The sequence below is a fragment of the Lepidochelys kempii genome, chromosome 7 (genome assembly GCF_965140285.1).
Source record: "Lepidochelys kempii isolate rLepKem1 chromosome 7, rLepKem1.hap1, whole genome shotgun sequence".
Classification (NCBI taxonomy): domain Eukaryota; kingdom Metazoa; phylum Chordata; order Testudines; family Cheloniidae; genus Lepidochelys; species Lepidochelys kempii.
The window spans coordinates 71710455-71735373 of NC_136386.1; the positions used below are offsets into that span (position 1 = coordinate 71710455).

General features: G+C 38.8%; 1 protein-coding gene across 1 annotated transcript; it reads right to left on the reverse strand.

Moving 5' to 3' along the window:
- Positions 1-2831: 2831 nt before the first annotated feature.
- On the reverse strand, positions 2832-18282 carry LRIT1 (leucine rich repeat, Ig-like and transmembrane domains 1). Its single transcript, XM_073354765.1, has 4 exons — positions 18161-18282; positions 13713-14179; positions 6765-7070; positions 2832-4087 (listed from the first exon to the last, which is right to left on the reverse strand). Exons 1-4 carry the CDS (start codon positions 18280-18282, stop codon positions 3075-3077), a joined length of 1908 nt encoding a protein of 635 aa, XP_073210866.1. The 3' UTR covers positions 2832-3074.
- Positions 18283-24919: the final 6637 nt, after the last annotated feature.

Sequence of the window (24919 nt, forward strand, 5' to 3'; positions counted from 1 at the left end):
ATTGGAAAGACCTCTTCTTTCATGAATGAGGTACATTTCTTTAACATGTTCTTGTGTCAGCACCACTCAAGTGGAGCAAAGGCACATTTTCTAGCCAAATTAACTTAATTGATCAAGCTCTACTTTGACTGATAATACTTCATAGACAAGTGTCAATTTACTAAACAGGTTTCAGAGTAACAGCCGTGTTAGTCTGTATTCGCAAAAAGAAAAGGAGTACTTGTGGCACCTTAGAGACTAACCAATTTATTTGAGCATAAGCTTTCGTGAGCTACAGCTCACTTCATCGGATGCATACTGTGGAAACTGCAGAAGTCTTCTGCAGTTTCCACAGTATGCGCTGTAGCTCATGAAAGCTCATGCTCAAATAAATTGGTTAGTCTCTAAGGTGCCACAAGTCCTCCTTTTCTTTTTACTAAACAGGGCACCTTGTCTTTTACAGAGCCCCACATGCAGTATACTAAGAGGGAGTGCTTCAATCATCCTGCTACTTAGAATATAAGCATTTGGAGGGAGGAACAGTCTCTTTGTTCTGTGTTCATACAGTACCTAGCTCATGGGGCTCATCCATGATACAACTAACAAATACTCTGCCTCCTCCCAAGTCCAACCAGCCACTTACATGCTTGACGACTTCTTCCCTCATGGGATGAGTTGTTTAGGATGACTATTGATTGTTCTTGTCTACTTAAAAGTGTAGTTCCACCAATTAACAAGGAGAGGTGACTTAGAATCTCTATAGAACTGAACTTTTGGGAGGGTCTAGGATATTTATTAATAATTTCAGTCCTTGAAATATTATTCTCTTTTACGTGAATTTTCAGCACCTGAGGATTTTAGCTGTGCATCAACTTCCATTACAGTCAAGTTATGTGACTGAGACACCAGACACCACTTTGGAAATGTAAGGGATGCAGAGTTTTCATCTTGGAAGCACTTGTGTGAATGCCACATACAAAAACATTTTTAGTAAAGGGACCCTAGGAAAAGAATCAAATGGTGATATGATTATTATTATTCTTCAGGAAGAAAAACAAATAGCTATTTACATGTTACTTTCATGAAATGTCCTATATATCTAGAACTTAGTATAAAATAGATTTTGTTTAAACACGAAAGAGACAGCTTTTCAAAGGTATTTCGGCACCTAAAAATGCAGATAGACACTTAGTGGGATTTTCAAAAATACCTAAACATGTTAGGATCCTAATACCCATTGATTTGAAAATCACTCAAAGTGTCTACCAGAATCTTTAGGTGCCTATGAAAATCTGGCACCTAGCTTTTAAATTCAAATTCCACTAGTTCTGTAGCAAATCATTTTGCATAGTGGTCTCACATTTAAACCATGGTATAGACAACATTGGAGTTTTTCTAGTTTATACCACATGACACAGGCTGAATGAGATATGTCTTTTCTATCTCTTACTTCTATAATTCACTTATATGAGACAAAGATATATTTGTTTTAGAGTAAAAAAAAGTTTAGTTGTTGTATTGATATGACTCGTGAGACAACAGAAACCAAAAAAAAAAAACACACAGAAAAAAATGCACTCACTGTTTTAGACATCTATTTATTCAAAAGCAAAGTCTAAAATGTGTTCTATAAAGTTTGAAAAACTCAACACACTCCTGATGAATATTTCTTTCCCCCCCATCAATCATATATGAAGAATACTTTGGCCCAAATTATATATTCCCAAAAATTAGTGTTTATACTCCCCAGATATTCTGTTTCTTCAGTGGTGATGTGCAATGTGTGAAGACAGCAAGATCACAATCGTGCAATATAGTAGTCACCTATCACCACCACTAACCTGAGGAAAGCAACTGCTTCTGCTCACTTTAGCTGGATAAGCTAAATCACGTGACACATGATGACGGCAAGCAACTGAGAAAATAAATGCATATCTCTTGCAGTCTAGTCCTGTAACCCATACTCATGTGAGTAGTCCCTTTGATCTACTCAGCTAAGTACATGCTACCCATGTTAGGAACACTTAAAATATTGTGCCCTTGATTCTTAAGGGCCAGACTATCCATTCATTTACCCTATGTCACTATGCTGATTTCAGTGGAGTTACTCCAGACTAAAGTCACTCCAGATTGACACTGATGTAAATGAGAGCAGAATCTGACCCAGTAAAATTAAATTATTTGCCAAATATTGTATTGTAGATAATCTCACTATACAAAAACCCATTTAATGCAAGAATATTTTAGCATCGCCTTTGTGAAACATCTAAAAATCACCATTTGAAACCTAGTAAGTACAAACAACAATGTATTAGTCAACCACATACTTCATCAACTAATCTGCCATGCTAAAATACTAATCTGACATTGCAAAATGTTATTGGTAAACATAAAAATCTGTCAGGGATGTGGCATTAAGTATTAAATACCGGGATCACACTTACATAATTTATTCCCTTGATTGCTATTCTTTACTATTTTTCCTCAAATCAATACATTAATGTAATAATAAATTATGATTGTCACATTTTATAGTTAATTGTGTATTTGCATTTCATGATCTATTAAGCATGAAGCTGGGTATTTTCACACAAGCTTTTAATTGTTTGGGGAGCACCAAATGAGTCTATGAATCTTCACAACATTTGTAGTTAAATTTCTATTACCATTAGAAACAACTTCATTGTTTGTCATTCTAAAGCAATTCAGCATAGTTGATATTAAAATATTTAGTGTACAACAAGCCGGATATGCAAGCAACAATATACAAGAACGTTTTTGACAACATTGCTTAATATTTTCATATTCAATTAGACAACTTCATTTTGACAAAGGAACAATATCACAGGGGAATTTAGGAACAATCACAGAAATCTTTTGCATCTATCTGATTAGATGCAACTCAGCAAATAAAACTGTGCAAAATGTTCCAAAAGAGTGGAGTATAACCAGTCTTCTCACATTGCTCTCTTGAACATGCTGGGATACATATTGACCTGCAACAGCATGTACTGGTGCCTGATCTACAGGGTAAAGAGTCATATGCATTTGTGTGTGCATGTGGGTTGAACATGCCAACAATTAGCCTAGTAATATCAGCAAAAGTACTCATTGGGTTGCCCTTCTGTCTTTGGTATTGCTTCTGAGTCCTCGCTTGATCGTGCAGACAGCAGCCTGTTAGACTCATCTGGGGTGTCTCTAGTCAAGTATTCTCCTTCCAATCCTTTAGTTTTGGCCCCTGGAGACAGACTTTCAAATGTGACATAGGACTCCTGAACTTCCTTGGGCTTCCGCACTAAGCATTTTTTGCAGCGCCTTTTCAATGCCCCACAGCAGACCACTAGGGTCAGAGGCACAGCAATGACACAGGCCACACTGATCACCACTACATTAATGAGTTTTTGGGTTCCACCGGCACTGGCAACTTCATCTGTGGAAAATATGATGCATTGCTCCTTCCTGGGGATCAGCCCTTTCACACAGACACACACTATGTATTTGGTCTTTGGCATCAGCCCATCAATGGTGATCTTAGTCTTACCTGGCTCCACACTGATTCTGCGCATTTCCCTTTCTCCAAAAATGGCATAAAGGACACTGAATATGGTTGTGTTCTTTGCCTGAGGAGCTTTCCAGGCCAATGAGACACTTTGATCCATGTCTCCTATCACTCTGACAGACCTCACTATACGTTCTGGCTCCTGTTGACCAGTGGGTAGACTTGATAGAAGATTTCTTGGGTTGTTATTCTGCTCCTTAACCATATTCTGTGCCTCATTCTGGAACCCTAGATTCTCTTCTGTGTTAACACGGACTGGTCTGGCACCTAATGTAGGTGAAGTTGAGGTTGTGATAACGTACCTAGCCACCAGCTTATCATTGTAAGCAGCTGCTTCCATCCCGCTCACCTTCCCATTCCATACTCCTTTAGAGTTAGCATTAGAGTCATCAGTGCCTTCAGAATCAGTGATGATGAGGGATATGAAAGCCTCTGTAGCCCCTAGGAAGTTCTTTGCTTTACAAATGTACTCTCCAGAATCCAGAAAAGAGACTACAGGCAAGCCTAGAATAGACCAGCTCATTCCATCACTAGAAATTTCCTGGTGCACTGAAAAAAAAAAACCCAAACATGGATATAATATAAAATATTAAGAAGATGGATTCAGCAAAATTACTATTATACATAGCAGAATGATCATTTTTGTTAACCAAAATATGAAATCAAAATAAACCTAATGAAAGGATATTGGCTGTTAGCTACTGTCAAGATCACTTTAGTTGATCTAGTTCATCCATACACCCTCTTCCAAAAAATATGATGGAATTTTTTCAGGGCAAAGCTAGAATTGGAAAATAAGCTAGGAAAGATTTCCCCATCCTTAAAAAATACCATGTATATAAAACACTGCAAGCATGTTCATGAATGAGAGTGAAGAAAGTTGTGTTTGGAAGAGTCGATATAATTTTTTTACTTATGATTCACATGAAAGAAAATCACTGCTCAAGAGTAGACTGTCTTTCAAGATGAACATATGGTAGCTCCTAGAATGAATAAACAAGAGACAAATGGCTGGGAAATAATATGTTGTTTGCTGTAGAATTAAGATGAGTATCCCATGTTACATACTGAGAACCTTACAAAAATCCAATCATGTTAAGATCCAGCCTTTTGGAGAAGGAATCTTGCTAATAGAAATTGAATCAAACCAACCAAACAAAATATTGAAGGCTTATGGGTTAAGAATTCATTGAGTGTGGAGGTTCAGCAGAAAACAATTTCCAATCTTCCTGTGACCATACAATACTCTTACAGCTAGAATGAGAGCAATTTTTCCTTTCATTCTTTCAGAAAAGTTAATATTTCAAGCAGTCATATTATAGTGCTCATGAGGAAATTCCATCATTGAGAGGTACTGTATTTTTTCAGACAACTCTTCACTGAAAGGTGGTAACGCCATGTTTAATGCGGCACAAAATATATCAATCTTGACTGTAGCTAGAGTAAACTTAACATAGGCTTTCTAGAATGCATTCATTATTTTGCAGGAAGGGACTTTTTGTTTGTCTGTTTTTAATGTAGGAGGCATGTTTTCAGCATGATATGAAGGCATTATCATTGGTAGCAGTTGCACTACGTCATGCACAGCAGAGTAATGGCTTCTGAAGATCACAAAAAAGGTCTTCTCTTAGAAGTTGTTCTACAGCTGTGGAAAAAAAAAGTATATCTGTTCCCTGTATCTATGGCATTGAAGAATCTCATAACACTTTAAGGACACAACACAATTCTATTCATTTTGTTTAGATCTTATAAGAAAATTATTTAATAGGCTGTTTAACTTTCTGAACTTGCACCCTTGGGAGAAATCCTGGCTTCCGTGACATGAATAACAAAACCCCTGTGACTTGAATGAGTCTAGAAATTCACCCTTCATTTCCAGGTTCTGGAAGATCTGTGCCCACCCACATGGCAAGGGAATATTTCTTGTTGTTCTCTTTAGAGACTAATTCTGAATTCAGATGGCATCAGATCCAGCCTTTCTTGTGAAAGGAAAGATCACCATGATGGGGGGCATTTAAAGGGAACAATGACTGTCTTGAAGAATCCCCATTTTAAGGGAGAAAAGCATTCAAAGTAGAGGTGATCTGAATTTTTCCAATGGAATGTTTTTCCACTGGAAAATGCCAGTTCATCAAAAGTGAAATGTTTGCAGAAATAATGTTGATTTCAATGCAACTGTATTTTTAAAAAAATGGATGGGGGTGGGGAGAGAAGCATTTTGACCTTTTTGAAACGGAAAAATCAATTTTCCATTTTGAAAGGACTTTTTTCAATATTATATCTTTTTTTTTTAATAAAAGTCAAAATCAGAATGAAACATTTCAACCAACTCAAAATAAATTCTGGGGAAGAGGGGTTGTTTTGCAGGAAATATTGAAATGTGATAATTTCTGTCATTTTGAAATGGAAAAAAGTCAAAATTGAAGATTTCTCTGAGAAATGAAAAATTTTGTTCCGACCCAACTCCAATTGAAAGTCATTTTAATTTTGCGGGTGAGACTTAATGAGACACTGTATTACATACTTTACAATCTTGCTTATTGCATATGCTTTCAGTTACCTTTAGGAGTTTAGTGACTTTTTTCCTTTTAGTATTTGTTCCATTATCTTACCAGGGATTTTATTATTCCTCCAGTCTTCCTGTCACCTGTAAATTTGATCTTAGTTGAATTGACATCAAGGAAACATCTGGCAGAGATTTATTAACTGTTTTGATAGCAGTTCAACACTGCAGACATGCGAAAGCACACAATGGAGCCAGGGCAAGCCCACAACTAGTTTTTTAGGAAGACTGTTTAATACGTAATTAAAACTAATTTTAAAGTGCCTCTTATTTCAGCTTCACCATTGTGATGCAAATAGGTGTGCAAATCACCTAAAAGTACTTTGCAGAGAACAGCTTGAGATCCACTATTGCAGTGCATTTGTTGTGCAATAAAGAAAACATAACATGCTTCATATCATAGTTTATTATATAAACATTAATATATTCACACTGAAGTGTGGGTTAGTTGTATGAGTCTTCAGAGGAAAAACATAAATGCTGTAGAGAGTTACAATGTTAACATTCTCCTCTTTCTAGCCTCCTATTTTCTTATTCAGCAGGAGGCATATACAGTAGTTCTATTTACTTCAAAGAGCTGAAGCTGATATTTGCTCCAGGGTGTGCAGAAAACACAAGCCTATTTTCCAATCACACAGTGTGAAATAAAGAGCCAGAACCCACCTGTGCCATTGAGTTGATTACCATCAGCCCGTCTCCAGCTGAGTTCAGGAATAGGCACCCCAGTAGTACCACACCGCAGTAACACAGTGCTACCCAGTATGGTCTTCACCTTGGCTACAGAAGTATGTACAACAGGGCTTTGACATTTTCTTAGTTCGACTTGACTGAAGAAGACTCCAGCAAGACTCCGTGGGGTGAAGCATTTCAGTCTTGGCTCTATAAATGCTATGTTAGGAGACTGGAAGTTTAGGAAATGGACCATTTCATACAGACTGCAGTCACACACCCAAGGATTGTCCTGCAAACCTGTCAAGAGAAATCATGACAGTCAACATTTCCATTGATACTTTCCACTTTATATTCATTAATGGACATGTGGTGACTGCCTTATAGTCTGCTTCCAACTAGGGGCATTTGTGGCCTGGCATACAGAATATAGCCTTGGAGTCCAGAAACCTGGGTCTTAATCCCCATCATATGGCTAGGACCACTCTGAGCCTTACTTACCCCATTGGTGACATGGTGCTAACACAGCTTTATAAACTGTTTTGGCATCGTGGATGAAAAAGTACTATGGCAGTGAAAGTATGATTATCCATGCAATCAAAACAGATTGTTAGGAGGAGAAAACAGCCTTTCCTCAGTTAACATTGGAGTCAGCTTCTATATCTTTGGCTTGAAAAAAATAATTGTCCTGAAAATCACTACATTTATTGTAAAAGCAAAGGAGAGTGTTTGTGTGAAGTTTGAAGAGAATTCATCCTGCTGTTTTTGAGTTGCTCTGTTTTGAAATTTTGACTTTTGTCTAAAGTTTCTTTGTCTCCCTCTAGCTCAACACTGACTATTTGGGTACCGCACCTTCAAATTTTCCACATAGTTATATTTCTTTGGAAACTTGTACACCAACTATATTTGAAGAAAATATTTGACAAGAAATCAAGCAGTTATTAGAGGTTTTGTTTTAAATGGTTGGGAGAGAGACCTTCCTCATTAATTTCAAATGATGTGAATGAGAAATTTTTGCTGTGGCTTCAGTGGGAGCAGGAGCAAGTACTAGGTAAATGTGTGAGCACTTTCCCATCCACTAGCTGGTTGTAGTGTACAAAGAACATATGGCTCCTTTTAAAATTCAGAGAAACCTTCCTTTAGATCAATTAGTAGAGATCTCTGTTTTTAGAGCTATTGAACAAAAGTTCTAGGGCAGGTATTTGTGGTTTGCTATAGAAAGGTGACAACCATTCAATACTGAATGAAACCAGAGTCCCATTGCATGGCTGATTATAACCCCTTTTATATCTCGAAAAGAAAGAAAGATCTTCATGCTTTCACATTATCAATCTCACAGGCAACTCACACATTTCCTGAAAATTTAAATAACTTTAATTTTACTCCTTTTCCAGTTTCACAAGACATCCAGTTTTGATTCATGTCCCTCTGTCTGCCCAAAGAAATCACATTATGCCAAAAACTGTGAAACGTGGGTGGATTTTAACAATATCCCTTCGAAAAAAAATTTAAATATCAAAATCACAATAAAAATAATGCATATCCATGAATCAGTTGTTGTACTGTGATAAATTATGTATTTCTTTACCCTTGAAAAGAGTCATTTGTTTGTTTAAGATGTAGGTAATTTAAGGTTTTGTGTCCTTAACTATTCATTTCTTTGCTTTTAAACACTTGGGCTTGGCAAAGGAAGTGATAGATGTATACATTCTTGTCACTTAAGTACCTTAACTGGTTTTAAAATAAAGTTATTGGGTTTTATTTGCTTTGGAATGAAACATATTTTATTACTCAAAAATGATAATGTTAGAAAAATAATGACTGAGATATTTAAGGGTTCAATTGAAGAAAGCATCCCTAATTCAGGAGAGTAAGCAAGCACATACTTAACCTTAAAATTGATGGGACTTAAACACATGTCTAAAGATAAGGACATGCTGAAGTGCTATCTTGAATTAGAATTGATTGAAGCAGGAGTTTAAATACTTTTGTGAATCAGAGACTAAAGTTGATTACATAAAGTAAAGGCCTAGATCATGCGGTGCAGTGCAGGTGCTACACTGGATTCTGACATAGCCGACCACGGGAGGCTCACCACAGATTAGGCATACCCTCAGGCAGTCTCCTCTCTTCTGCCGGCAACTCAACAAGCTGTCATGGAAGGATGGACATAACGTTCTACTAGCATGCCTTTTGCGTGCAGATGATTCTATACCTGCAGTGGTGCTATGGCCTTGCCTACAGTGACATATTTCATGACATTTCCAAGCATTGCACTGGTGGAAACAGTTTAGGCAGGGCACACGTGTTTTTACCCCAATCTGATCGAACACTACTCAGAGCAGGTCTATCTGACGCAATAATAAACATAGTTTTACCCTGTTTACACTAACACGTCCAGCATTTATACCACATAACCAATGGCACTGCTGGTAGCACATCACTGAGATTCTAATTTAGACACAGCATTGCAGAAATACCAAGGCTTCCAGTGAATAAAATATCTGTGAATGCTACAGTTAGTATAAATGCAGTTCAGATCACGAGCAACTGACATCTCACAGAAATATTAAAGGTTTCAGAGTGGTCGCCGTATTAGTCTATATCAGCAAAAACAACGAGGAGTCCTTGTGGCACCTTAGAGACTAACACATTTATTTGGGCACAAGTTTTCGTGGGCTAAAACTCACTTCATCAGATGCATGGAGTGAAAAATACAGTAAACAGTATATATATTAAAGCACATGAAAAGATGGGAGTTGCCTTACCAAGTGTGGGGGTCAGTGCTAACAAGGCCAATTCAATTAAGGTGAAAGTAGCCTATTCTCAACAGTTGACAAGAAGGGGTGAATATCAGCGGAAAAATTACTAATGAGCCAATGCAAGCAAGGTGGACGTCACCCATTCCCAACAGTTGACAAGAAAGATTAAAAACATTCTGCTGAAGAAGAAATGATGCCTGTCTCATTCCATGCTATCAGTGTTGGGAAGGTGTTTTAAAAGAGTTATGCCTTAGTGGTGGGACGTTTTCTACAAATTTTAAACTAAATACATTAAAACTCAGGGAACGGATGATGAATAGGAGCAGGGGTCTATAAAAAAGAGAGTCCATAAACATTGTCACATTTCTAAACAGATTTATACTGGCTGCACCCATACCCCTTGTGTGTTTGCTGTCTGCAAATGTTTTAGAAAGTTAATTTACTATCAAGAATGTTTAGAAACCTAGCAAAAGTAAGACTGCATTACAGAAGTTAACTGGAATATTCACAGAAGTTAACTTAGTTTTCTGATTCTCAGTCACTTCCTGAAATCAAGCTCTTGATGTATGATCATTATATTTGTCCTCACTGGTCACCTTCACTTTTCCCTTCTGGTTAACGTATCCATATCTGAGAGATATACAAATGTGCTATCTACACAACAGTGAATCCAGTTGTTAGATCAGCTCTGCTATTGTTTTTCTGACCAACATGCACACAGATATTTTTCCGTGAGTTGTGCTAACCAAATCATACTGTATGGACCCCATGGGCAGGCTGCAGTATGGTTTTAAATATGGTCATAGCTTGGTTCTTTAAAAGGCTCTTCTCAAGTTCTTGCAGCTCAGCCCTTGGCTATGGACCACAGATGCCTCCTATGTCTGCATGTATTCCTGGGTTCCTATAACATATAAGGAAATTATCTATTTATCTACTCAGTAAAAAGGACTAATGAAAAATATGATCTAAAACCCATTGTCAATGTGCACTAAAGGTCGAAAAAAGCAAGCAAAATGCCAGAATGCAAAAGGAATGGGATGAAGATACTATAATGCTACAGAGAAAATAAATGGTAGGCCATCACCCAGAATATTATGTTCAATTTGGCCAGGCCTGTCTGGAAAAAAATATAGTAGAAATATGGGCAACAAAATAATTGGACAAGAAAAAACATCCATATGAAGAGATTAGAGATGGAAAAGATTGGGACCCTTGACAGATGTATATAAAATAATGATGGTACAGAGCAGTGGCTTTCAACCTTTTTGGTCCACAACCCGAACAATGGCAAAAGCACAACCCAAACCATGGCATAAGATTTGCCCCACAATCTACCATGCTCCACAATCCTGTGGAATTTAGATCCTGGGTTGATTTTGTGACCATTTTGTGGATTACAGATCATGTGAGAGTGGGGGCAGCTGTTGCTGCTAAAATGAGGGACATCTCACAGAAATATTAAAGGTTTCAGAGTGGTCGCCGTATTAGTCTATATCAGCAAAAACAACGAGGAGTCCTTGTGGCACCTTAGAGACTAACAAATTTATTTGGGCATAAGCTTTCGTGAGCTAAAACTCACTTCGTCAGATGCATGGAGTGAAAAATACAGTAAAAAGTATATATATTAAAGCACATGAAAAGACGGGAGGGAGGATTGCTGCTAGAGAGGTTTGGTGGTTGGTGGATGAATAGGCTTGGTGCAGTTGGAGTGGGAATGAGGGACTTTTTCATTCTCTCTCTTTCCCCATATGCACAGCACTCATCTCTGAGTGTTCGGAAGCACTGTTCCAAGGGGCTGTGAAACTGGCTACACAACCTACAGAGAGACAGTTTCTCCTGCCACAGAGCCAGGCCCAGTGTGGGCTGACAGGCAAAAGGGGCCTGAGCAGCTGTCCTGGGGTTAGATCTTTCCTTGAAGTCAGTGGGAGTAAGGATAGTGTTGGAATTAACACCCAGAATGGACCCTGATGGTTCAGAGATGGCTAGATCATCATTCTTATAAGACTATTCCTCCACCCTTCCCATCTCCTTAGTATTGCAATACCTGCAATGCACCAGCTATGACCAGGAACACCTCATTTGCTTATGGGCCTTCCTCGTTCTTGCCTTTGGCAGGGATTTTACAACCCAGAAGGAATAACTTCCACTGACAATCTTTCTCTGGGAGTGAAAATAGGACGTGACCATAAAATACACACTTTTTTCTCTTCTAAACTCACAGTTCAGCCATTTGTTTGATCTCTTGGCAATATTTTCCTTTTTCATTTCAGGACTCAAAGCTCATGTGAGTTTAGTTCAGTAGATATTATGAAAAATTTTTTGCAGTAAAAGTACAAACAAATTAACTGTGGGAAACACTAATTTAATCTCAAATAACCAATTCTATTGTATTTCTATTTTCCAGACAAAGACATTTGGGCTTTGGTGTAGTTGTCCAGACTTCAACTCTCTCTCTCTCTCTCTCTCTCTCTCACTTAAGCACCACGCTACTAATGCCTTCACTATTGCCCATCTCCTAGCCCTTCCTGTCTCCTTTTTTCGGAAAGTGATCAAGATTCTTAGCTTCACATTTACTGAATCTATGTATCTGTGTGACACGTGAGCCAATGCAGCAATTGATGATCAACCACACTATCACAAACTACTCCTCAACCCCCTACTCAATTTTGATGCCTCATCCAAGCACTTCTTATACAAAAGAACATCACAAAGCTGACAATGAAAGACATGAATATCTAGAAAGCACTAAGCTGTTTCTAAAGCTATTTTTATTATAACATCCTAAAACCAAAGGCTTTGAAGAGAACTAAAGGGAATGACTGAATCCTTGCTATTCATAGATTTTTATGCGTTCAGTGAGAAAGCCACGGCCAGGAAGGAAACTTAACATGCAGCTGTGCATCTCAATCCCTGAACTAAAATCCACGGACTTCACACACTACAATCACCTGTGTATGTGCACAGAGGGTAAATCTGGAGTGTGGTTTAAGAATCAGTCTATGAATTATAGTATGGCTCTACCCCATTATCTCCATATACATTTCTGTGTATGGATTTCTTAAGATCCTGGCACACGCAAACTGTACAGATGATTGTGCAAGGCTATCTTATGTTGGCCAAAGTAACAGCACAAAAGTCCTTCCTAATCAAATGCTATAATAATCCATGAAGTGAAATATGAAGTAAAATTTCCACAAAAAGAGATCTATGCAATATATTGTTATAGCCAACATTCCATAACATGAAAGGGACCATGCAATAGCAAACATGTCTTTTGTTTTGTTAAGAATTTATTTAGCACTTTGCAAAATGCACACAGAAGACACCATTTATTTTTACTAGCTAACCAAACATTAACGAAAGATACTAAAAACTGGCCAGACCACAACTTGATTTTTTCTTTTTAAAATGTGTGGGTTTCTTTTAAGTGTGACCTTTGTGTTAGAAATCAAGCTCCCCATTTATCCACAGAAGAAGATAAGCAGCATTGTAAGCTTCTTCACACTGTGCGGACCACCGCTGGGAATAACTCATGTCCTCCTCAATGAGATTGTCAGCAAGAGTGTGAATTGATGTCAAATATTGTGGTGGTTATGAATGCAATATGGACATAAAGGGTCCCATCCTCAGGAGTAAGCTGAAGTCAGTGTCACTCCATCAGTTTATACTAATTGAGGATATGGTCCATAACCACTTGGAAGACCTAGAGACCACCAATTTAGTTCATGTAGCCTATCAAACAACCAGAAGATGGCAACAACATTGAGTCACCCTGAGATGGATTTAAATAAATGATCTAGAGATAAAACATTCAGAGCCAAACCCCTGAACTTCTCAGTATGCTCGTTGCAGAACTTCATTCTGGGCTACTGCAACTGAGATGGTTCACCAGACAATCATCTGTAACTTTATTTTCTGATTGAAAGCCACCCATCAAAAAATGTCATTCTAGAATTCATGGCTGTTCAGATAGTGTATGAAAAACTGTAGCTGTCCTTACTTTCAACAGGGAATCTCTTAGCCTGCAGGGGGACTATAGGAGCAACAACGTATTTTCATTAAAAATACACTTTCTTGCTAGAGTGAATTAGCAATATTAAAGGTACTGCTCTTGTATGTTACATATTTGAGATTCATCTCAAGTGCATTCTAATTTGCCCTATTTTTTTAACTCTCTTACCTAAGATGATCTTGGAATTGTCATTGGGGAAGTAAGGAACTACCTGGAGGTTAGCCCAGGTTGAAATAACCTCTTGAGGAAGAGTCATCAGTTTATTGCTAGACAGATCCAGGTAGGTGATGTTCTTGATGTAACGAGCAGCTTCTGCTGGTACTGAGGTGAGTTCATTATTGTGTAAATCCAGCAGCCGTAGCTGGGGCATGTCTGCAAGAACTTCCCATGGAAATAAGATTAAGTCATTCCCATCCAGTCTCAATTCCTGTAACCGGCGGAGACCCCTAAAGGTAATCACACTGACACTAGCCAAAGAATTGTAGGGCATCCAGAGGTATTCCAGGTTACGGAGAGAATGGAAAGCTTCTCCTGGTACTCTCCTGATGGCCGTCTTTTCTATTCGAAGTTTAGATGTATCTCCTGGGATGTTCACAGGGGTGAGTGTCATCTCTGGGTCATTGCACAGGACAGTTCTGATTGGAAAAAACAAATATTAAATTACAAATTAAAAAACAAATATAAAAATTAAATTAAATATTTTGAATTTTTTTTACTTTATTCTAATCTATTATTTGTATGTGCTTTTCTCTTGGTCAGTTCCTTTGTTTTCTTACCAACCATTATACATATATGACTCAGCTATGTAAAAAAAAATATCAAAGCAATTTAGCTACATAGAATCAAATTCAATCTTTTTGTAAATGAATTCAGTGAGTTGCACCTATTTATATTGGGTATGAATCTGGCTCATGAAGTCTTTCTTCTTTTTATTTTTAATTGACTTTCTGAAAATTGTGACCATAATATTCCTGCACTAGAGAGTATGTCAGTACATGTTAAAACACAGTTCACCAGTTGAGCCATCAGAGATTTGGCGAAAGAGCCAAATATTAAACAAGCCTCTCTCAGGTAGGAGTCAGACGTGTTGTGATAACTGATCCTACAAATTTACTCTAATTGTGAGCTCAACTGTGAAAAGTGAATGAAAGTTCATAAGGTGTCACAATTACCTATGACAATCAATGTTGATGGGAAAAGGTGCAAAAAAGAAGCAAAAAGACTGAATTAGTCCAAATAAGAAGGCCTATCAATATAATTCAAGGATTATGTTAAGATCATACTTGGTAAACAAGAAACGTATAGAACTGGAAATCAATGAACCAAAATTGGCATGTTGGAAATTAGGCCTAACTGGTTGACAAAATAAAGAGAGGATGGATTATTCCACCCATTGCCTTTTTGGGACCCTTCTAAAAGAGACTTTGAGGCAGAAAAGGGGAAACTTTTTACCACCACCATGGCTGCAATAGAAGGATTGTTGCCATTACACCAGAACTTGATACTCCAGTGGAGACACTTGGGCATCATTGCTGCACCAACAAGGACCCCAACCTGATACATGTGAGATCTTGCTCTGTTTCCTGCTCCCTCATGTGCTCCTTTCTGTCCCTCACCCATCTTCCTCCTGTCCTCTCTCTTTCAGCTTTTCACCTGACTCTGAAATCAACTGTACTGCACAGCACCAGTCCAGCGAGATGAGATGGTCTATCCAGCTCTGCTCAGCCTGAGAAGGACCAGTGAAGGAGGAGGTCCTGACCAGACCAACCAGATGACGTTCCTGACAGAGGAAGTGAGCCAGGATCCATAGCAATAGCTGTCATGGTTAATCTGTCTGACCAAAGCATCCGTCTGTGACTGACCAGTTGCCCTGAGAATATCAACAAAAGCCGTATTTCCCTCATCTTTACTATCCTATCTCTACTCCCCCTTCTGTGTCTGTCTGTTTTGTCTGAAGTAGGAAAGTGACTATCATTCCCAACTCAGGACTGAGCAACAGAACTATCCCTTTCTTCCCCACCAAAAAGTACTGTTTAACTGAATAAGAGATTTTAACCAATATTCACCGTCTCCAAAAAGGGACTTTGTTACTTTTTGATTAAGCTTGTTTTACATAATCAATTTCAGTTTCAATGTTCTTTACCTTATTTTGAGTCTTGTCCTTTTATCTGTTTCAAATCAATAAATGTGTAACCTTTGGTATGAATTTTATAGTGTGTTCTCCACAGTCCTAAGCAGGCTGAGGTCTCTGTTTACCAAACCCCAAAACTTATTTAAAAATGTTCAGTGTTGGATGGTTTCAGAGTCATGGCAACACCTTTGACTCTTTGGGCCCTTTATTCCATCCAACTGAATATAACAGGGGAACACACATTAAACACTATATGGAATCTCCTGTTCATGAAGTGAAGTCAATTAACCCAACAAAACTCTACTTTGAAATCTGAACTACAGTGAAATCTGTTGGACTGTATAATAGCGGTAGAAGCCACTTCACTTTAAGCATTTGAAAATAGATGAGTCAAAGCACTGGAAATTATTCTGTTGGGGAAAATCCGGCACTGGCTGTAGTGTGAACTAGATGACCTAATTGCTCTTTCCCATCTCTAATTTCTAAAGGCATATCTGAAATCCTTAATCTTTATTTACTTGGGCCTTATACAAGCAAAATTTGACTTTGGCTTTGTAAATGCATGAAATTGTAGATAGCAGTGAGGAAGGGAGAGAGACAGATATCTTAGAAAATACAATACAGAATGCACATCAGTTCGCCTAACGACAAGGGGAAGGGGGGAAAGGCAAATTCTTAACATGAAATAAAGCTTAATTTATAAAAAGTAGCAGAATCAAATAAGCATGTTCCACTTCACATGCTAGAAGAGGTACTATGAGGGAAATGTAATATGATAATCTAAGGACCATCTCCTCATGACTGTGGCTGGTTAATAAATGGAATATAATAAAACCAGATCATTTTTAGCTGAAAGTGATTACTCCTGTACTATAGGGGCAAATAAATAACATAACTAAATTGCTCTTACTAAGTGAGGCTTCCTAGAGTTAAATGTCTTCAAGCTTCTACATAAAATTGTTCATTCACGATAGGTATACAGTATAGTTACTTTCATTTAGTACTTCTACAATGGCATTAAATCTGTGATGGAAGATGCAAACACAACCCCGGGAGGTTGAGGAAAGAAATGCTTCACTTGACTCTCGAACAACAGGGTGCAGTCAAGACTCAGACCAAAACTGATAGAATCTGGAAGAAGGCTCATCCCACCCTCCTTAACTGAGGGTTGGGGGTTCGGGGAAAAACTAAGAACAAAAAGAAGATAATAAGGAGACAGAAAACTCTTCTCAGTAATGCATTTCTTTTCTGTGCATGGCACAGAAGGTTCAATAATATGAGACCCTATTACAACGTAGCAATGTGCACTTATGCTACTGATGATATTTCCAGGTGATACTATTGAGCACTAAACTGTTATTCTGTGTGATAAACCCCTTGTACTACTGGGAACTTGGCTGTTTTTTCACTGAATCATAATATAGAAAAATGACAACAATTATTCACCTTAGGAAATGGTAGACACCACACTTTTTAACATAGCTACCACAAAGTACTACAGTATTTCCCAGTCACTGGAAGGTAATTCCACTACGGCCTCTTTGGGATAGCGTTGATTATTTTTGTTGCATTCCTTCTCAGTAACTACAGGTAATTTGTGTTTCCACTGTACTTCTCACATGGAAAGCTACTGGTGCTACTTCTTTTGCACCTGAACGGTCTTGAGGAAAGAAGTCCATTTTACAGACATTCAAAATCTAAGTGACAGTTTTTAATTTCTCTTTGTTGAATTCCTCCATTAGAATCCTGTCTAGAAGAAATATGTACTCCAAAGAAAAAGGGATTGCTTTCTCTCCCTCTCTCTCTTTTTATATTGTGAATATATTGTATAAAAGCTTGTCCTGTTTCCCATTAAGTCAAATAATTGCTTACTTACTACATTTCAACAAAAAGCATCCTCTACTAATATCTTAATTGTATTTCATTCCAAAAAATAAAGAACTGGTCTTTGTTGAGATTTTGTGGAATTGAAATAAACCATTCTCAGATTTTACATTTAATGTATGGAATCTGCCTTTGAGTTTTCTTCTGGTTTGGGGATTGTTTCCTTCTAAAAAAAATCCTCTGATTAAAGGATTCTTAAGTAAATGGAATAGAAGGCAGTACTCCATGCATTTTTGAAAGCACTGTACTAAGCAAGCCTCATTAACTCTTTGAAAGGAGAACAAGGTGGGCTAGAACCTTAAGACATTTTCTGCACATACGAAGTCCAGTATTTTCCATTTTATTCATCTTTCACCATTATACTGATGTTAATTATATTGCTTTTACCCTAGGAGAGAAGATCACCGAATGTTTTTTCTGAAATCAGATTATAGTGTGCTCAGAAGCTAATCCTTCTGCACATAAAGCTGTCGTACAGAATGACTGGGGAAAATAACACACAAAGAAATAACCATGACACAAGCCATGGTTTTTTTTTCCATATATCCTTACAAAGGTGAACACAAAACCTTCCAGATGAAAACAAAGAGAACAAACATACCTTGCTTTTGTTCCTTCATTGACACTATAGAAGGTGCAGCTACATTGGGAAGGGCAAGTGCAGCGAGCTGAAGGCAGTCCTCCAAAAACTAAGCAGCAGACCAAGCCCACAGTGATCCACATTGTTACCTGCACATGAGGACGACTCTCAGATACTAGACAAAGTGAAGGTTTTTCTCTATTGTTTTGTCCAGGGGCTGGTCACATCTTGTTAACTGTCTTTCCATTTCATTCACACAGTGATCTTCCAGCCCTCACTGAATCCATCAGATAAAAAAGGATAGGCAGGGGATTAAGGATGGGGACTTGAGTTATTTTCACGTAGGTGCTTATTGCTTCCGGGAATCACACAGATAAAGCATCTCTTCCCTCAGCGAGCATCATCAATCCTGGATTCCAACAGAAAACCAGTGATTGTTGTGTGGCACAACATAGTCTTTTTGTGATTCTATCAATGACAATATAAATATTACTTTAATAGATGTTACCAGTAACTCACTTTCCTGTAGTGATTTCTTGGATATTTAAAAAGGGTTCCTAGTACTGCAGGAATCTGAGCCACTGAGAATATACAAAAATATGGAAAACTATTTTATTGATTTGGCTTTTCTTTTAAGAAAAAGGACCAACGGTTTAATGATTGATTGATTTTTGCCAGTATGACCAATGTTATAAAACTAAGAATGATACAGTAGCTAGAACTTTAATAAAATATTAAATACATACATTTTCCTGGTGTTTGTCCCAGTGCTAACACATTCCTGAAAGACTAACCATTCCAAGACTGCTTACTGTCCTTAAGAGCCTTTGATGAGGGACCATACCAAATGTTTTCTGAAACTCAAAGTATACTGTATCAACTGGGTCACGTTTGCCCATGTTTGTTGACACTCTCAAATAATTCTAATACATCGGTGTGGCATGATTTTCCTTTACAAAAGCCATGTTGACTCTTCCCCAACATGTCATGTTCATTGATGTGCCTGATAACTCTGTTCTTTACTGTAGTTTCAACCAATTTGCCTACTACTGAAGTTAGGCTTACCTGACAAAAGTCAGATGAAAGTCTTCACATCCTGCAATATAAATGTAATAGGGCTGATTCTGAGCTGAATTACACTGGTGTAAATCAGGAATAATTCCAGTAAAATCTTGGCCCCCATGAAGCTAATGGGAGCTTTGCATTGACTTCAGCGGAGCCAGGATTTCACCCAATGGTGTTACTGTTGTGAAAACTGGTGTAAATGAGATTAGGATTCTTTATTTTGAGGCACACTGCTCAGCGTTTCTGGGTTCAGCAAAAAGGCTTCTACTGCTCCTGCAGGACCATTTCTTTTCTTTTTACCGTTAGTCTATTTCCTGTCACTTTCCATCTTCTCTACTGAGGGCTAAGATCAGAAAGAAAAAAAACCCTCAGAAATGAGATTTCCTTTGGTCTTGTTCACTGGCCCTTGGATCAGAAAGCATGGCCATTACAGTTCTTCCTTTTAGTGCTTTCTTAGCGAGGAGTAGCCTTGGCTCTGCCTACTTGCTATCCAGTTGCTCCTGGGGGAAGCATCTGGGCCTAGCCCCTTGTGCTTCCCCCCATTGCCATGGGTGAAACTGAAGTTCCATCCCTTACTCACACTTGCAAGGAAGCAGTGAACCCTTACACCCACTTATGCCTCTGTGTAACCAAGTAAGGGCTAGGCAAATTCTAACTTTAAGTAGATCGTGAATAGTTTTTAAAAACACATTGACTTGTAGGGTTTCTACCTGATCATGCCATGAAGGAAGGATTTGTCCTGAAGAACTGCTAGGAATGTTTTCCCCCAAAACTCAGATATCTTCCAGATCTTCTTGGGTGTTGAGAGGTTGAGAAAGGTGAGTGCCATTCATTCAGAGGCCCTTGCCTCTACACAGATTCAAGGCTTTCCCTGACCCTCAGATCTGCTCAGCTCCTACAGAAGCGCTTTTCCCCACAAGCCACTGCCATCAAACCCTCCCATCTGAGGTGGGGAATTATCTAGGTGGTGAGGGAACCCATATAATTTGATGCACATGGGGTCTGCAGAATTTATTCCAGCAACCCATGCAGGGTCGAAGTGGAGGATAATGCTTCAAAGAGGGACCATCCCCTCAGACCCACACTTGCCAACACTCCTCACCTACAACCCTCCCTATTATGGAGAAGTTGCTTTTGTGTCTCCCTTCAGGTATGTAATCAATTCAGCCCTTCATTAATAACTTATGTATTTCTTGCAGGAGAAACTGACACATTACTGAATGTTAATGGATAAATTACAGTAAGAGCAGTGAACATTATTTCTAACAAAGAACCTTTACTAATGCTTTTACTATAGAATATTTTACCATAGAATTCATTTTTAGTTTTTCATCAGAATGAAATATCACTAGCAATTGTATTATACCTGTGGGTAAAGAATCCAGAGAAATGAGAATTCCAAGGTAACATATATGTGATGTGTGGACTAACTATTAAGTAGGCGTTTTACAGTGCCATGAGATTTTGTACGAGTTTGTCTCACTACTAAGTGACTAAGATCACAAGTCTTGCAAAAATCAGTTATTTTGAGGAGTGCTCAAAGGATTATTTTTCCCCATGCTATTTTTATATTTAATGTTTATTGATCTTTGAAAAGAACTTCAAGCAGCCCCTTATTTGTTTCTTAGATATCCATATGTGGGACTGCCATTAAGGGCTGAGCTTCCCAGAAAGCGTGTCTGGTCCAGGTGCTGTGAAGCTTATGTTGTTGTTATGCACAGCCAGTTGGAACCAGACACAGAATAAAGAAAAGCACTTAAGCCCTGTAAGCACAGGGTGATCTCCGAGCAGCAAATGCTACGAGCAGTTTTGCCAGGCCCTGCTGACATCTCAAGCAAAGAAAAATATTTGGCATCAGCCATTTCCCCCAAAATTTCTCCCCTGATAAATAGTGGGAAATGTTCCCTTTTTACATATTTGTTTCATTCTTGTAAGTCTATATACAAGTGAAGGGTTCTTTTTTCCTACAATAACCAATAAGTTTACTCACTCTGTTGTTTCGTCAACATGATTCCCAGAGCAATAAGTCTACCCAGCTCCTCTTTCACCCCCTGCCTTAAGGCGAGGGGAACTTTCGTAGAGGCATGAATTGTGGGGCAGTTGTGCTCTTTCAGCTCTATTCTGTACTCTGTTGAGAGCTTCCCTATGCCTCAAGGATAGAGAGATTATTTTTTCAGCTACAAATGTACAATCTCTGAATAGAATACAATCCTGGGAGAGATTTGGTGGATGCAGACACACCTACTAGACAATTTGACAAAAGAGCAGTGGAGCAAAGTAGGCATATATTTGTTTCCCCTGTCTGGAAAAAACTATGTACTTGTCCTAAATAATTATAATTACAGCCTCACTAGAAGATACTACAGCTAAACAAGTGATCTACATATCAAATCTATTTTTGCTATACATGGTCTAACACAGTAATGTCAGACAATGGGCCACAGTTTAGTGGGCATGAGTTTAAGCAATTTGTAGTGAAGAATGGGTTAGACATATCACTGCCATCCCTATTATCCCCAATCCAACAGGCTGGTGGAAAATGGTATAAAAAAAAATAAAGCACCTACTGAAAAAGTCTGTGGAGTCAGAATCTGGTTTGTATTTAGCACTGATAAATTATAGAATGGCACCAACGAAGCATGGGTTGTCACCTGCTGACATTTTGTTCAACAGAAAACTGGAAACTAAAACCAAAAATGCCTGCACAAAATGTCTCATGTCAGAATCACTAGGGACTTGCAGCTGAAAAAGAAGATGTAAGTGCCCTACTACACCGACATACACCGAGCATTTACGTAGCATTTATGTTGGTGCAGTTACGGCAAAGCAGTGTGTTACCTGCTTCAGCTTTTGGCCATCTCCAGCATAGCTGTAAAATTGAGAAGAAAGTCAGGCAGCTTTAGAGTCCCCAGCTCCCGGCCAGGCTGCTGGCTCTCGGCCCCACACTGACCCTCTTCAGTCAGTGGAAGTGCTCCTGGTGAGGATGTGCACCACCGACAGAAGGAGGGTAGTGTGGACATCAGCCACCACAGTAATTATTGTAATGACTGTAAGTCGATCTAACATAGGTCAACTTAGGGCCATAGCATAGACATGCCCTGAGAAGAGTAAGAGACATACCTAAGAGCAGATGTCAGTGCTCCCATCCTTGAGTAACTCTACAACTAGGAGCTTAACAAATCCCTCTGTATCCAAGTGATACAATTCAGACCTCAGTTAAACTGCAAATAACTTTCAGTGCAACCCAACACAATTTTTTCCATCTCTTCATGTAACACAGATCTGTAGCTCGTTGGCAGTGCAGCCAACAATGCAGTGTAGGAAACACCTAGATCTCAATATTAATCATATTTATCACTTATATAGTGCTTTATCCCATCACACTCAGGGCCGGATTTCCAATTAGACACAGTAGGCCCATGCCTAGGGATGCCAGCATTTTAGGGGCACCTAAAAGTTAAACGTGGGTTAAAAGTTAAAAAGTGAATACATACAGCTCCCCTGCAGGCAGTCGGGCTCCTAGTGCGAGTTGGCAGCTATCCAACATGTGGGGCTGGAGCAGGGTGAGCAACTGAGTCAGCCTATGTGGGCGTGCTGCTGAAGGTGCTGGGAGCATCACAGCCCCGTCCCAATCTCGGTCACCCCACTGCCTCTGCCCCATGCCAGGGAAGGTGAGGGAGGGATGTGGCCAGCATTTGCATGGGCAGAGCCAGAACGGGGCTGCCATGCTGGGCTGTGGGAGAGACGGAAGACATCGAGGAACCGCTCACCATGGGGAGAGGTACAGTCCCCGCCTTGCCTGATGCAGGTGGGCTGCACCCCAGCTCAGGCTGGGAGCACCGTGCATGGAGGAGGGTCTCGTGCCTTCCCGATGAAGCTGTGTTTTTATTTTTTTTCCTTTTCATTTTTTATGGAAAACACAAAGGTCAGCTGTAGGTGGGTGGGGGCAACTGAATATGCTGTGCCGAGGGGCACGTAATATCACTTAATTTATCATTAAATGTTAATTAATTAATCCCTTCCTCACATGCTACACTTGAACTACTTTTTTTTTTTTTTTTTTTTTTTTGGTATTTAAGCTCAATGTTACATTTTTAGGGAGGATAAAATGGTAACATTTGTACAGCAATACACTCTCTTCCTTTGGGCCTGCTCCTGCTCCAACTGATGTCAATGAGAGCTATGCCATTGACTTCAGTGGAAGCAATAGAGGGCCCTAAGTTACAGGAATAGAGCAGTCGGATACAAATTAGGAGGAACACTGGAAAAGATACCGGCAGGAGGTAGAAAGTTGCATTCAGTAAAGGTATGCAGATTTGTTTTGCATACCCTGAATATAGAAGGATCTCTTGTTCAGATTTTGAGTGTATGTACATTGGGCCAAATTCGGCTTTCAGTTATAACCTCAACAAACTCCTGAGCAACTTCAGTAAAGTCAGAGTGTGTAATTTAGAGTAAAATTTTCCTCTCTGTTTTTGTTTCCATAAAGTTTAATCTAATTATTTGTCTTTATAATATCTAATTTTCCTTATAGAATTTCTGAACCCAGGTATGGATGGATATCAATAGACTCCACTCACTTGGAATCAAAAGACAAATTTAGAAGCTAACATGACAGATCAAAAAAATCAAACCTTTTACTACCGAGTTAATTTTCTTTACTAGGACTCTTGGAATAGATTTATTTTTGCTTTCCCCTCTCCCGTACTTGAGAAAGGTAGTTTAATACAAATAAAATAGCATACATTTATAATAAATAAAAGCTGTAAAATGCCTTATCACTATTCTGTCTGAGTGCAGACAACTCAAGCCAGACACTAAAGCAATTTCATTAGGTAAATGAATCTTCAAGAAGCTTCTGGCAAGATACATCTTCTGAAATGGAAAAATCCTCCCCATGATGATGTTGACAGCACATTAATGCATTATGTCACTCTAAATTGGATTTTGCACTTAATGCTGATGAAGAAAGCTCCTCCAAACCTATAGGACTTAAGTAATTAAGTAGACCTCTAGGTGTGTATTGATGAAAAAAAGAAAAGAAACTCTGATGCTTTTTGGCATGAAATATTAAAGCCTATCAGTTATTTTTATTTTTGTTATAGTTAGCAATGAGTAACATAAATCATTACATCATAGGAAACCTAGAGTAAGAGACATATGTAGCTCTTGAGACCATAATTTGACCTATATTCTTTAAAAATCAATAACCAACTCCATAGGACCAAGCCCTGACCTCTGTGAAAAGTCTACGACAACAGGTTCTACAAAGTAAGGCTCTGTGAGGTCCAGATGGTAACAGACGACTCCCCTCAAGCCTCAAATCACCTGCAGGGCCATTCCTTGGCCTCTACAACAGCCTCAGAACTAAAGTAGTGTCCATAACTACTTTACTCCACTGGGAATGGGGATGGCTTTTAGATCTGCGTATTCATGGATCTACTAGCCCTGCCCCTTCCCCTCCTCTCCCACAGACTTCCCCCATTCCCACAAGCAGTGACAAGAAAACAGCCATTATAGATCACAACTTCATGCAGCTAGAGCAGAATCCCCCTGTGTATCCTCTTTGTGGCATGGATTCCCCCATATACAGAAACATCTGAAGATTTGGATACTTACTGTCCTTTGTAGCCTTTTACAGAATATTAATTCTAGACAGAGTTAGTGTACATGTTGTCCAGTAGATGGGCTGTCTGGAAGTGGTAATATCACTTC

Coding starts and splice junctions, on each gene's coding strand:
- LRIT1 (XM_073354765.1), bottom strand. CDS start 18,282: ATGTGGATCACTGTGGGCTTGGTCTGCTGCTTAGTTTTTGGAGGACTG. Junction 7,071..13,712: donor CAATTCCAAGATCATCTTAG/GTAAGAGAGTTA, acceptor TTCTCTTGACAG/GTTTGCAGGACAATCCTTGG. Junction 4,088..6,764: donor TAATCAACTCAATGGCACAG/GTGGGTTCTGGC, acceptor TTTTTTTTTCAG/TGCACCAGGAAATTTCTAGT.